Here is a 15,427-nt window from a genome sequence, read left to right as displayed (position 1 = left end):
ATTGAGCAGCTAAGCACTGTACCTCTATTCATACTGGTCTGTATAGGATAAGAGAAACTTGTCTGAAGATGAATGTTGTTTTCCTGTCATTCCAAATTTCAGTGTTTGAACGCTAGCATCTTGCAAGATCATCTGCAGAAGAATGAGAGAGATTTCGATTTGATATACTAAATTTTCAGTGCTATTTTATTAATGTTTACATGTCCTACAAGTTCTTTGGAGAACCACATAGTTGAAAATAAGAGCACAGGAACTTTACCCATTTATCAATTTTTATTAGTGTTAAGGATACCAAACAGCCTTCATCAAGAAACAAAATATACACACATAGTCAATTTGCTAATATAGAATAATGCTATGAACCATCTTACATAGTGATTGTACGTAAGAGCAGATCTGCCCTTTAACCTTAAAGCAAGTCCAAGTCCTTCAGAAGGTCTTTTGTGTGGATTCTTTGCACTATTGACCCATCACATGTCAGGCCACCCTATACCCAATGCAGTGATGCTATACAGCCTCTTACTCATTCTGTCAGAAGGTGGCTGTGGATTTCTCTAAGTACTGAGTCCCTGACTGCAATAGAGCAGGCAGAAATGGAGACTGCAGAGGGAAATTACTGTTGCTGCCTTGGAAGGAATGTGGCTTTTGAAGGGCAACTTCTTATGTGTATTCTCTCAGAAAATACCTCTCTCTTGCGGAAGAGAGGCTGAGTGAAGCAGCGTGCTGATGGGTGTATTAAAGAGGTGACCACAGTAGGGGATCCTACCATAAAAGCGACACAGGAACCCAGCCCAAGCAGCGCCCCTCACCCTTAGCATGGAGATGAGAAGCAGCCCGGAGTACAGATCCCTGCACATACATAGCTTCCTTCACTGTAAGCCCTGTCTGTCTTCTGCAACCCAGTACTTGTCTGTCTGGAAGAGCAATGGGGCAGTCATGGTTTTACCAAGTGTGTTTTTTATCTCCACTTCTACAGTAAAATTCTGTATTAAAATGGAACTAAAATTGAAGTATGCTATGAGGAAAAAGACTATACATAGGGCTCAGAAACTGGCTAAGCTGTTTAGTCTACCAGAATAACTTTAAGTAGCAGTTGCAATGCAGGCAGAAAGGCTTCTTTGGTTGATACACAGTTGCTTCCCTTAGTTAACAGAAAAATGAAATACCTTAAGTACGCCACTATGATCCTGCACAGAAGCATTAAAATCGCTAATGACGCTTACCCAAGCAAAACGAAATGACTGATCCCAGCAGCTTGCAGGTGCCCCTTGGCATTCCACTACCTTCCCCTGATGAGTATGAGGCACTGGAGGACAGCGGAGCTGCAGAGAGCCCAGGGGAGCCATGCTCTGCTCCCCCCTCAGAAATAAAGGTGCTTCAGTTGCATCCTGGCACACCCAGTGTAAACCATAAGCAAGACTCTAAAGTTGCAGACAGGGAAGTAAACTTTGTCCTACAAAGTCATGTAGGTTGTTCCTCTACCACCATGTGTTATTGGTAGGAGCTGCCCTTTCTTTAAATAAGGCATCATTTACATGGCTTCCTACGATCCACATCGAAGTGAAGGGCAAAGTGAGAACAATGGTGATATGGTTCAGGTGCCATCGCTGGTTGTCTCTACATATGTTGGCAAACGCTCTCATTAACACTGCTACGCAGACATTAATAGCAGAGGGTTTCATGACTTTACAGCTGTATTCTAGGCCCCTGTACAAAGTCAGGTTTGATATTTCCTTTTAGCAAAGGGGAGATTTTTCAAACTTCCGGGCAGATGTTTTTCCTCCACAGTACTTCATTCTAGTGCACAGTCTCTCTTTAAAGCCAAGTGATTTCCAGCACGTAAATGAACAAAGAAGGAGCTCTAGGTTTCTTTTAGGTGGCAAGTGCAATTAGCTTGTATTACAATCTAGCCACTGAGAAGGTTAATTGCATAGGGGGCCTTGTTTGTTTGTGTGGTTTTGCTTAAGCTTCCTCTAGTGCTACAGTACTAATAAATTACCCTGGAGAGAAATAAATAAATACGTTGGCATCTCCCAGACACCACGCTGGAAATCCAGAGGGTTTCAGAAAAGCTGCCCCCATGGTCCTGGGAAGGTACTTGACAAAAAAAGTTCATATTATACAACTGTCTGTACAGGAGCGACGCACTGTGCGGGAGAGCCAGCTCTCTCCGAGGATGAGGTGGAACGGTTGGTGATTTCTCTCTGCAGTTCCTCCACTTTCTTCTGCAGCTCAGCCCGCTTGGCAAGAAGCTCCTTGTAGCGATTGTGGACAGGTTCCTGCAAGAAAATGTGTAGCTGAGTGCTGGGAGGTAAGCATGGAAGTGGAAGCCTGAACCACAAAATGTCGCTGACCTGGCACACAGCTATGAGGGAAGGAGGGGTGTAGGGAGGTAATGTCAGTGTCTCCAGCCCAGGGCTGAGTGAGTAGTTGCTCTGGGATATTCATTTTTATCCAACATGCATACTGCAATGGTACCTAAACAAAACTTTGTGTATATTTTTAAAGATGACAATTACAAAACTCTAATCTCTGACATTTCTGGGGGACGCTGTCCTTGGCATCTCAACCTGGCCATAATTTCAGGGCTTTGGGGAAAAAAATGCAATGCAGATTTATCTAAATATTTTCACATAGTTCTGACTGTTGAACAGTTAGTACTGCAAAGCATTTGATAGGTTCCTGTATCTAATGGCCCAGGTTTGCAAAACTCTGTTCACTGCAGTTGGACACGGACTGAGGCAATCCAGAAGATTTTGTCCCTCCCTACTGAAAACTGATTTCAGCATTTAGGGCCATGTTCAGACTGCTTGTCTCAGGTGCCTGCCCTGGGCAAGCCAGCTTCCTGCTGGCAGGGTTCAGGAGTGTACGGGGTTGCAGTCAGACCCCTGTGCCTCAGGCAGCCAAAGCAAGCAGCACGTTCCTATTGCTGGTCACCTAAATACAGCCCCAAAGCTCAGATCTAGAATCCCACATCCAAAAATGTCTTAGGTTTTTAGGCTCTTTTGTAAAGAAGAGAGAATTCAGATGATTCTCCCCATATTCTAAGTGAGAAATGTTCCACATTGCTGAGAATCTTCAGCTCCTGCAGATTTCACAAGGCAGCAACCTCCAGCTGAGCACCTGCACCAGCCAGCTGCAGGTGCTCTTTCATTGCTTCCATTTGCATTTAGGCTGCTTTTTTTTTACGATATAAGCAGTGGCAGCTTGATTTTGTACATTACTTCTTGTGCTTCAAAGGTCTTGAACTCCAAATTGACAGTATTAGTACTAGCAGAGAGGGAAATAAAAGGATCCTTGGAGGAGACGTACCTGCGGTTTCATCCTGGGGTTCCAGCGGATGTAGTAGCCGACCCAGAGCTCGAGGTGGCGCATGCTGGCCACGGGATACAGGACGTGGTTGGAGTAGCTCACGTACAAGGGGTTAGTAAAGTCTTCCAGTTGGCTGTTGATGTAAGACCAAAGTGATACCGTCTTTTTTGGAAGGCTCTGTAAAAGAAGCGGGTGGAGGCGGCTTTATTTCTCATACGAATCCCAGAATTTATCTACCAAGTACAACAGCACATACATATACCTGTCATTAATACAGAGATGGTTGGCTTTTTGTAGCTTAAACAAAAAAAACCCCACAACATTCTTTTGATGTGGTTATTGTAATCGAAGCACATGGATGCAGGCAGGCACACCCATCCCCTCTTACCCACCCAGCTGCCAAGACGGACCAGGAATCGCCATCAGCACAGCAAGGGGACACTGGCATGTGAACTCTCAATGTTTTAGTTAAACTTCACCTCTTTAAAGTGCTCCTGGAGGACTTGCTGGAGTATTTAATTGCAAAGAAAAAAAGAAAACATTTGACTTAGGTCCTGATCTAGTGGAATAATTAGGGCTGTGAATAGTCCCAGTGAAACCAGTGTTGAAAGTGCTTTCTAGATTAAGTACTTCACTAGGCTGAGGCCTTAAAAAAAAAAAACCAAAATGCACATGCAAACAGCACGCAGGTTTTTCTTCTCTGGAAATTACAATTATTCAATCACTGTGGACTCTAGAGAAACAGGGGCCCTGATTTCATTACAGCACAATGCTACCACTTCTGTACTACAGTATTTTTTTTTTAATTTTTGTTTTTTACCTGATGTGCTACCAAATACAATCGCATCAGGTCCACACAGCACTGTCCTCAATGTACCTCTGTGATGTTAGGCTGCAACCTTTTGGTGACAAAATGCTTCATCTTCAGGTAGGTGACTGCCACTGCTTTTCCTTCTGATTCCAGACTGGGTCTGAATGTACATGTCTATATGCTCCTCCCTTGGCAAACAAACCTCCACCAGACTGCAGGGCAGAGCTGGCTTGTGGCAGGACCTAGAGGCATGTCCTTCCTAATACTAGCAGCTCTGTCCTCTCCCAGAAAAATGCAAGCACAGCAAGAACACAAGTTGAGACCAGTTACTTGATGAAACCTATGTGTGCAGAATGACAATGCACACCTGGTAATTAAAAGGAACCTAAAGGGACCACTTCAAGGAAAGGGGAGGACAAAAATGTACCATTTTTGACAGAGAAGGTTACATTAAACTGAAGTTCAAAGAAAAACTGCATTTCGAACGACCTAGGAGACTCCAGGAGCTATTCAGCCACCAGTGAGCAGCTGAAAGCCATGCTGAAAGCAGTGGGGCTGTCCAGAGGGGCATGGCATTGCTCTGAAATGTAAAGTCTCCAACAGACACCAGTTTGCGCAGAGGAAAATACCCCGTGTCCCAGTTGTTAAGAAGGGGCCTTGGCATTACCCACACCTGCATCTACCACTATTTTTGAGTGCTGAAACATTTCTCTAGCAGTATCTGGCCAGCTAAAGCAATCACAGGCCTTCACCTTGTAGAGAAGATGTCTTACCTCCTTCACTCTCTGCTGCTCACTGCTGCACAGGAAGGTCCCAAACAAACAGCTGTACAGGTGATCCAGGATGGTTATCAGGAAGTACTCATTGAACTCAAATGCTGTAGGAAACTTCAGACAGAACCAGGTAATTAGGATGGGATTTTAGAACAGGAATCACAAATAAACTTTCTCCCACTTTGTGTTCTTGGTAAAGAGTTGGCCTCTCTTCTTGACTTCTAAACCAGTTCCCTGTTCCCTGCCTAGCTGGACATTCAGGATCATATTTGCTCCGTCCAGAAGCAAGAGTTGCTCTCTTGGAAAGCTGCTTTACATGTGCAGAGAGGAATTTTGAGCAAAAGCCAGAGGTCTGAAAGGTTTGATTGCTGTTTATACACACTCTGTGCTGCTTCAAGTTGAAGCTTGCTCTGCTGTGCCTGCCCCTCGTGACAGATCATACAACGAGACTGCGAACAAAAGGCTGAAGCACATGTGAAATAATGCATAAAAAGAAATGAAAGTTTCCCAGGGCCAAATAGAAATAACCTCTGTGTGTAACACAGCACTTCCCAAAGGGAACAGCAGGGAGGCATCCTGCAACACCGGTCAGCAGGAGGAACAGGTGTCTGGGTAGGGGCTGTGTTTGCTGTTGCTGTTCCATGCAGAAACAATTGGACCCAAGACAGGGAGAACTGATGCTCCACAAAGGGTGGAGAATACATGCAGTGAACTGCAAAGACATGCTGGGGTGATGGAGAGTGGGAAGCCTTCCTCCCTCACAAACCACTCTTCTTTTCCCTGGCTGCAACACCCTGACCTCACCAGCTGCAGGTCAGGATGTTGCTTGTCAGAGCAATCCAAGGAGAGCATGATATAAGTGACTTCTGATGATGGTAAAGCCTCCCTCTTTCTCTGCTTGGATCTGGTACAGCTTCATAAATAGTGACACCCTTCTTTTCCATTTCACCTGTTTTAATCCATGATGAGCCTAATTTTTTCAGTGAACTGCCTGTCCATGGCTGACATTTGCCATGTGACACATTTGGTGTCACAACAGAAACAAAAAACCTTCCAGGTTACAAATACCTGGGAAAAAACTTCCCAAGCATAGGGAATCTCTCCTGAACTGTACCTCTGCCATGCCTGGTCTCAAGTGAGGAACTCAGCTCTGTACATTGTGTATGAATCAGGAGCAGTGTATTTGTCTTCAGAAGAAGTTAAAATGAGCAAATGCATGTCTTGCTGCAGGTTTGGTTACAGGATCATCTTGAGTAGAGGCAACAGGGATCTGCCTGCACCCACCACGCTAGAGACTTACATTAGCAGCTCAAGTCAGTTACGCTTCTGACGGCACAGTGGGCTACTGAGGATGGCTGGGCTGTCTGTTCCTGTCCATGGTAAAAGTGAGGCAGCTGTCCCCTCTTTCAGGGTGAGACAAGCTGCTTCTCACAAGCTCACATCTATTATAGCAGCACGTAGGTAAGCAGCATCCACTAACTAGCTAATCTGATGCAAGCCGACATCGTGGCCTTCCTGGGCACTTGTGCATTCAGGCTCTTTGCTAAACAGACTCCCAGGAAACTTGTTGCCAGAGTGAAAACAAGAGTAGGAACCCAGGAAGGAGAGCCTGTGCAGGTCAGCTTGGAAATTATTCCTGTGGCCAGACACTGTGCCACATCTTGGCACACTGGCTCTGCGGATATGTGTGCCACCTAGCAATTTACCTGTCTTGTCATTTGCCAGACACAGTCGATGAACTGGAGGAAGACAGGAGAGCGATCCGCGTCTGCGTGATTCTTATCTCCATGGCCAACTCTCTGAAACAGAGCAGGACAAAGAACATGAGTCGCACAGGGCTTCGTGGGGAAACTGCTGGGGTCTCCCCTCAGTCACCCAAGCCTTTATCAACAGCTTTAAGAAGGTTCCAATGCATCTTGATTTTGCTTTGTCCCTATCAGTGAGTAAAGAACAGCTACTCCCTTCGTCTTTGAAGTGAAATTTCTTTACGGGGATATTTTCATGCTAAATTAAAACAAGAGTTGTTTGAGTAGAGGCTCCAGATGCTATGCTGGCACTGACTTCAGTTAATAGCTAAAGTTCAGAGGAAAAAAAATGAGAATGCTTTTTGCTTCAGTTGCAGCTGTTGTCCTGGCTACTTCAGTAGTACAGTGTGATAGATCTAAACACTACCTACAAGCACAGCATGTGGCGATAACCATCACACAACACCTCGCAGCTTCCAAGTGCTGTACAAACACTAACCCAGCTCATCTCCTGCCACCTCAAGAGAGGCAGTGAAGAAAGTATCCCCAGAAGTAGGCCTCCAACCCTGACCGTGCTATGTGGCCAAGACAGGCGAGGCCTGATTCCATATAATTAGTATAGTATGTTAGTGGTTATATATTACCCAGGAACCCTAAGTACCATACAGACAGAACAAGAACATGTAAGTAACAGAGATCCCTACCTCTTCTGTAATACTGTTGTCCCCTGACCAAAGGAAATCAGTATAATTATCTTCTTTGTATAGACAGGGAAGCTAAAATACTCGTCGTTCAAACACCAGATAACAGTTTTTTTGCAGCAGAACCTCAGTTGCTTAGTGCCTCAGTTACCCCACCTTCCTCAGTGCATCTGACTATGCACCATCGCACGTGCTGTGAACAGACCCTGTTCTAGCCCTTACCAAAATTCAACAACCGCAAGAGAACATCTGTGAGCAAAACGCAACAGGAACAAAACCTGAAAGGATACTACTGAAAGGCTCTCTCAATTCCCATCAGTGCAAATGGTAACAAACTGCTGTGTTACGAGTCCACAAAGCTGCCTCTCTGCCAACTCTAGGGACACAACCACGAGCTACTCTTGGTCCAATCTCAAACTGCTGTTCTTTTACCTAAACAATTAAAAGCCTCCCCAAAAATAAAATGCGCCTGAAGAAAATGTGAAGTCAAGGCCATAACCAAATTCTCCAGCCTCTCCAATACCAAGGCATTTGTTAGATGATGGTGTCCAAGCAGTCTCAGAAAATGGACTGAGCTGGAAAGAAAGACAAAAAATACCCCAGTGGTCTCTGCCAACTCCCAGCAGAAATGCTTGTCCCAAACCCAAAGCACACTGTTAGTTTAAGCCTAAGCATGGGAAGACAACCTATCAGTCAGGCAACTGAGAGATTTAATACCACCTGTTCCTTGTATCTGACCAATACTGTCTCCAGGGAGGTTAAGAGATGACTGGAATTATAGGCAGAAAACAATAGCAGCAGCATTCACCTTTCTTCTGCGAGTTCAGCAGGGAGACTTCTCACAGGAAAGGCTAAACTCCTTTGAAATCCTTCAAGGTGGGCAATAACTTTCTGTTCAGTGCCTTCCAAGGGCTAGTGACTCACCAGCTGAAATCTGTGGCCGAAGCTCAGCCACTCCTTCTCCACTAGCACTTCAAAGCCCCTGATAGTTCGGTAGTAGCCATCTAACATGAGCAGAGAGAGAGAGGTGAGCTGGGCTGTCCGGTCCCAGCCATCACTGCAGTGTACCACCACAGATGTCTTCCCCGACTCCACCTTGTCAGCAATTCGAAGGGCTCCAGCGAGAATAAGCTAGGACAAGGAAAAAAAAAAAAAGTTACAAAATCTCTTTGGAACAGAAACTATAAATGAAAAATGTCTATTGATAACACAGGACAAACCAAGGGCTCTGTCTGCCACAAGGAGAATGGTAAATCAGTTCCAACTCCTTTATAACTAGGACAGTAAATTGGTGAACACATTTTTTGTTTCAGCAAGATGACAACACACCTAAATTGTGGTGTAAGCACAACTCTAGAAGAACCCTTGCATTAAGCTCAGTCCTTGGACAGTTCAGGATTTAAATGCAAGAGCATTCTGTGTCTGCAACATGAACACAAAATGGCCATTGCCTTGCAACTGCCCCAGGAGCAGATCTACCCCATCTGCGTTAGCAAGTCAACAATGTAACCTGGGCATTTTTAGGAGAGAAAGAGCTTAATTTGAAAATCAACATCTGAAGAATTTTGCCCCACTCATTCTGACTCTGCTTGGATTCCTGAAAGGCTGATAGCATGAACTCCCAACATTTGCTGGTCTGGACCAGGCAGTAGTAATGTCAGGATGTCAAGGATCCCCGAGTCAAGAGATTGGAAACTCTGTGACTCCTGTGCTCTCACCAGGGCTTTCATAGTCACACATTACCCAGGAACACGCTTCACTTCCAAAACACCATCTTTCAGTATTTCAAGCCCCTCTCTTGTCCCTTTTCCCATTGCCTCAAAATTCCCTATTCTGTGAAAGTGTGGTTTCATTTGTTTATAAATTGAAAAAGAAATTGTAAGTCTTTAAATTTCTCATGAATTGAAAAATCCAGCACTGGTGTTAGCTCTGGTGTTAGCTACATTTCCCAGTGAACAGACTGGTACGGACTTGTGGTTACTCAGCCACATCCAGTGGATGTAGACATGCATACCTTAATATGCTCCAGCCAGTGAGTTGACTCTAAATTAGACAGCCAGTGAGTCTCCTCGATATTGGGATACACAATTTCTTTCAGTTTTCTCAGTGACTCTCTCATAACATGAATATTGTGAATGTCCAGGAACACTAATTCTGCATTCTGATAGGCATCCTCACTCTCATAGCCCCCTCCTTTAGCCTGAAGAACAAAATCCACATACAATTCATTAAGCAAAAACATATTTTATACTTTATCCCAATTGTTTGTCCTGAGCAAATATCAGCTGAGAAAATACCACAGTGATTATGCTATCTAAAGCAGGCAGAAAACATTTGATTTATCTTACAATTAGGAACAAACATGTGCACGTACACACTTTGTGTTTCTTTCCTGCAATAGTTAATGAATGCTATCATTTTTACCACAGAATATCGCATTACAAGCCTTCTCTTCCTCTGTAATTATCATTTATTCCCATTCAAGTTGCTAGCTCATTAGATTCACTATTCTGTCATTTACAAATTTACCATACTATTACAGAGGAGAATATCCCACACACTAATTGCCTTTCCTAAGTAGTGAGAAAGGCAGATTTAAAAAAAAAGAAAAAAAAAATCACTTTTAGTGCAACAAAGCAATTTTAACATTAAAGCAGAGCTTAGAGTGATGGCTTGAGACATAATTTTAAAAAGGGTAGAAAGGAGGAGGACTTGGGAATGACCAACCTGTTGGCCTCACCTCTGTGCCTGGGAAGATCATGGAACAAAGATCATGGAACAGATACTCCATGAAGCTATGCTAAGGCACAAGGAGGACAGGGAGGTGATTTGAGACAGGCTGCATGGCTTCACCAAGGCCAAGTCCTGCCTGACCAACCTAGTGGCCTTCTGTGATGGAGTGACTACATCAGTGGACAAGGGAAGAGCTATGGATGTCGTCTATCTGGACTTCTGTAAGGCCTTTGACATAGTACCCCACAACATCCTTCTCTAAATGGGAGAAATATGGATTTGATGGGTGAACTGTTCTGTGGATGAGGAATTGGTTGGATGGTTGCATCCAGAGGGTAGTGGTCAACAGCTCAATGTCCAGATGGAGACTGGTGACAAGCAGTGTCCTTCAGGGTTCTGTATTGGGACCAGTACTGTTTAATATCTTCATTAATGACATGGACAGTGGGATCAAGTGCATCTGCAGCAAGTTTGCAGATGTCACCAAGCTGAGTGGTGCAGTTGACATGCCTGAGGGACAGGATGCCATCCAGAGGGACCTGGACAAGCTCGAGAATTGGGCCTGAGTGAACCTCATGAGCTTCAACAAGGCCAAGTGCAAAGTCCTACACCTGGGTTGAGGCAACCCCAGTAACAATACAGGCTGGGGGATGAAGGGACTGAGAGCAGCCCTACAGAGAAGGACTTGGGGATACTGATGATGAAAAGCTGGATATGAGCCGACAATGAAGCCCAGAAAGCCAACTGTATCCTGGGCTGCATCAAAAGAAGTGTGGCCAGCAGGTCGAGGGAGGTGATTCTGCCCCTTTGCTCTGGTGAGATCCCACCTGGAGTACTGTGTCCAGCTCTGGAGTCTTCAGCCCAGGAAAGACATGGAGCTGCTGGAGTGGGTCCAGAGGAGAGCTACAAAAATGATCAGAGGAATGGAACAGCTCTCCTATGAAGACAGGCTGAGAGTGCCTGGAGAAGAGAAGGCTCCAGGGAGACCTTACTGTGGCCTTTCAGTACTTTAGGGGGACTTTATAAGAAAGATGGGGACAGACTTTTTAGTAGGGCTGTTGCAATAGAACAAGGGGTAATGGTTTTAAATTAAAAGAGGGTAGATTCAGACTAAATATAAGGAAGAAATTTTTTGCAATGAGAGTGGTGAAACACTGGTACAGGTTGCCCAGAGAGGTGGTAGATGCCCCACCCCTGGAAACATTCAAGGTCACGTTGGACGGGGCTCTGAGCAACCTGATCAAGTTGAAGATGTTCCTGCTCATTGCAGGGATGTTAGACTAGATGACATTTAAAGGTCCCTTCCAATCCAAACTATTCTATGATTCTGTAACAGCAGGAAGAACACAGCAACATTCCTAGACATTAAAGATACCCATATTATATTTTGAAATTAAATTGTATTTTGAAATTAAAGATCACGATGCCTGATCTTCAGACGTCCTGAGTATCCTCTGCTCCCACCAGGGTTAACAGGGAGAGTTCTGACACAGAGGAAGCAGTCTTTCAACTATGTGAAGTGAAAAATGGCCATACACAAGATCCAGAGTTTGCTAGAGTTCAACCTCAGTACTACTTTGATTTCCACCCCCCCTTCCAATCTCATTTCCCATTGTAGATTAATCCAAATGGACCTTTAGTAGTCACACTGATATCTTGTGGATACCAGTGCAGGTGTAAAAGTCTGTCTACAGAATCAGATCATTGCATATGATTCCATTCACAGTGGAAAACCCTTTGTGATCCTCAGAAATAATTTGAAATGGTGGTGGGAAATGTGCTCTAAATTACTACATTCCCAGCTTTAGACAGAGGAAGAAGCACCTGACCTTATTAGCTACGGCATTCACACTAGGCCTTGCATCAAATATGAAGATTTTATGGGACTGAGCATTAGAATCCATGATGGCTTGAAGGTACTTTTCATCTTCCTTGCTTCGCTTGCCACTCACTCCCACCATTGGCTGGCTACAGCGAGTGATCGTTGCTTGACTTTCTGGGTGAATCCACGACAATACCTTTGAAAATAAATGAGAAGAAAATGAAGGAAAAATGGGATTCACTAAACCAGTGAAGTGTTTTACCTGTAATGGCTTGCTCTGGGATCCTGTCATGTATTAGCTGGTTCCAGAAGGCTGGATTCTATTACATCACGACTTATTGAAAGAAAGAACTCTTCAGTCCTTACTCATTCATTCTCATGTCATTCCCAAAGTTTGAACAAACAAGAGGTGACTGAATAGGTTTAAGTCTTACTTTTAAATATGATGCAGACTTATTGTTTTTGTGTGAGTCACAAACACACTTTCTTGCTCTGCAGTCATTGGGCTATGTCTTACTCTACGTTACACCATGTAAAAGTTAAACACTGTAGGAACAGATTTAATTTTCTATAGACTTGAGAAGTAAAACAGTACATTCTCAGTTACTGCTAAAATAATCATCATAATGATGTGTGGTGTCTTAATTTCATTTACTAAGCATTTTCGTCAAGAGTATCACTAAGTATTTCTCTATCCTGAAAGTCAGAGTAGGCCAGACAATTGTAAACAACCAAACAGGGCTGCTTTGTGTTTCCCAGGAACTCAACTAAGATTTGGTCTGGGTTGTGCTAAGTTATCTTATCTTCTCATTTTGGTTTAGTCTACATCTCTTTCACAACTGCAGTTCCAGCAGATAATGTTGCTTTCTAACTCCTCAAACATGTTGCTGTCACTTTTATTATCCATTGACCATTTATTTGCTCCCTGGAATCCACTCAGCCTGATCTTGGTATTATTTATGGCCCAAAGGTATGTAACAGAACCACATCAAAGTGGCTTCTTTTGTCACACTCACTGGTAGGCGTCCTCTTGATCTGAAGGATGCTACTCTCTTTAATTCTTCATCAGGAATGTTTACAGGCACAGCTAGAATGGCAGGGTATGTATCACACAGCTCATAGCGCTCATTAATCTTGGTCAACCTCCAGCTTTCATTGGGAATTCCCTAAAGAGGAAAAAACAGAAGGTTAGCAAATGAGTTGTTCTGGGACCTCAGCACAATCAAATTCCCTGACCTGAAATTCAAGGTAGCTTTTGTTAATGAAGGACATTTAGGGCTGGAGCCTGGGACTGCATTATCTTGGTAACTTGCATTTCAGGCCTCTTCCCAGAGAGGCACATGTTTTGTATCACATTGCTGAAGAACAGGAGAACTAGAAGACTGCAGGCAGGCTCACCTACGGCCAAGGAACTGTGGAAGCTACAGATGTAGCAACACAGGTGATCCCCCTGAGAGCATCTTTAACATACCTCCCAGTCTCATCATGGTGCTTACAGGAGAGCCAGGAGCAGGACAGAACAGGTGACTGACAGTCCTCACTCCTCTCTCAGCACTTAGCTCAAACGTGGTGGGTAGAAACTGGGGATGGAAAGTGGAGTTACCAGACAGGATGGAGGGGAAGACAGAAGGGAGAACAGGCAGTAAAACACCCCAAAAGAATCAATCCGGCTTGGGTCTTGTTCAGTGTTTGTGGCACAGCTGTCCAATCCTCTAAAAACACCAGAAACCTACTAACTGTACGTCTCTGGCTGCGTGACTATATGCTATCTGGACAGTGATGTGCAACTCCCACGTTCCACTCAGACTAAGCTCTCTGGTCCTACTAATCTGACTTGGGCTGGGAGAGCAGGGGATCTACACACACACGTGTATCACCAAGCTCAGCATGCCCTGATGGGGAAGTAACTCAACAGGTTCCCAGGTGATAGCCTCCAGGTAACACCCGAAGCACAACAGGGATGATCCTGACAACCTGCGGACTTAGTTTGGCTGACACTGGGAGTTAACAAATCAAAACGGTGTGGTTGCTACTGCATGCCTGTAAGGAGAAATTTAAACAGACACTTGCTGCAGCAGGGGTGAGCACCGACACAAAGCATCTCTGTGGGGGGGGGGAAGACACATCTACTGTGGTGAACATGGCCAGGCTGTTAAGCACAGAGTCTGTTTTAGAGGAGCATCAGCTCTTAAAACAACTCATGCTTCTGTTCTAATAAACAGTACTTCATTTTAAGGAGGGTGGTGGAACACTGATTACCACTGTCGCGGCTCCCACAGGAAATAAATGACAAATCTCACACAAGTCAGACAAGCTGTGGTAATTATGGTTGGCCCACAGACTGCAGCCAGTTGCCGGTCACAGCAGTGAGTCATGCTGTCAAAACAGGTCATGGTTAGAAATCTGAAGAGAGGGCAGATCTTCTGTCTAATACTGGTCACACCCTGCTTGTGAATCACCCCTGGTGCTGTGGCCTTCCCTGGGAAGGAAATGTTACTACAAGGAATCAACAGAGCTGACAGGAATCATGAGTACCCCAAAACCCTAAAGGAAAGCTATTTTTGGCACTGCCTGAAGTCAAAGAAGTGGCAGGAATGGGCATCAAACAGTGTGTATACACAGTCCAAGCTTACTGATAGGTAAAACATGCTCGGAGGTCTACCTGCTGTACACAGCAAGGATGGAATCTCCTGGGTCCACCAGCTCTGCTGTCAACCAGGGAATAGCAAGAGTCTTGCTCTTAAGCTGTTTGTCAAGCTGTGATCAAACTGGTTACTATCTGGAAGTGAACTAATGGCAAATGACTAATTGTTCTCAGTCCTGTACTGATAAGTACATGACTGCACTGCAATGGATCCACCAGCAACACTTGGAGATTTCACCTCCCCCAAATCTGAATTAAAACTATACTGTTGGCACACTCTTGGCAAGGAAAATGGGAGCTGACAAGCAGTTACAGGGCAGAAACTCTCCTTTTTGTTCTACCCTGCAATTCTATCAGTGCTCCCTAAGAAGATCAAGCAGTCACTGGCACTGCAAAGCACCCTCTTCACAGTGCTGGGCAGAACGGCTTCAGCACACACTGCTCAGTCCAGAACCAACACCTCCAAAGCTATAAGTCTTTCAGCTGTCACCCTGACAAAATTGAATGAAATCTTTCCTGTGCGATAGCCCAGACCAGGAAAATCCCCCCCTGAGAAAGAAAAGAGGCTGTGTGTCAGCATTCAAGTTTCCTTTGAATCATGGGGAATGACTGCTTTCCCCTGGCACAGGGGCCCTGAATCAGCACCACCCTAAGAAGGTTTTGGATTCAGACTGTGACTTTCTCTAAGGACTTGAAGCAAATAGAAATAAGTGGGCTAGAAGAGAAGTTGAATTTGCATCTTCCCAGGAGGTTTGCCGTGATGCAGTGTAGCTTCTGCATTTATTCATGCTCCTTCAGATTTGCACTTTCTCCAGCTGGAATCAATAGAAAAAGCTAAACATGATAAAAAGCACATTGGTATTTCCTCATATAAGATGCATTTCAC

At 44.5% G+C, this 15,427-nt stretch overlaps 1 protein-coding gene across 7 annotated transcripts in view; it reads right to left on the bottom strand.

The window, feature by feature from the left end:
• Positions 1–254: 254 nt before the first annotated feature.
• The window catches only part of MTMR2 (myotubularin related protein 2), a 64,087-nt gene continuing 48,914 nt past the window's right edge, over positions 255–15,427 (bottom strand). For all 7 annotated transcript variants that reach the window (XM_074860216.1, XM_074860218.1, XM_074860221.1 and 4 more), the window contains 8 exons: positions 12,914–13,063; positions 11,905–12,093; positions 9,357–9,542; positions 8,267–8,473; positions 6,603–6,695; positions 4,897–5,010; positions 3,313–3,489; positions 255–2,279 (listed from right to left, as the gene is read on the bottom strand). In XM_074860216.1, the coding sequence (XP_074716317.1) occupies positions 2,118–2,279; positions 3,313–3,489; positions 4,897–5,010; positions 6,603–6,695; positions 8,267–8,473; positions 9,357–9,542; positions 11,905–12,093; positions 12,914–13,063 (1,278 nt within the window). In that variant the 3' untranslated portion in view covers positions 255–2,117. The remainder of the gene's footprint in view (positions 2,280–3,312; positions 3,490–4,896; positions 5,011–6,602; positions 6,696–8,266; positions 8,474–9,356; positions 9,543–11,904; positions 12,094–12,913; positions 13,064–15,427) is intronic.

Source organism: Strix uralensis, chromosome 2 (genome assembly GCF_047716275.1).
Source record: "Strix uralensis isolate ZFMK-TIS-50842 chromosome 2, bStrUra1, whole genome shotgun sequence".
Classification (NCBI taxonomy): Eukaryota; Metazoa; Chordata; class Aves; order Strigiformes; family Strigidae; genus Strix; species Strix uralensis.
The sequence above is the reverse complement of the archived record's forward strand: the minus strand, read 5'-3'. Positions and strand labels throughout refer to the sequence as shown.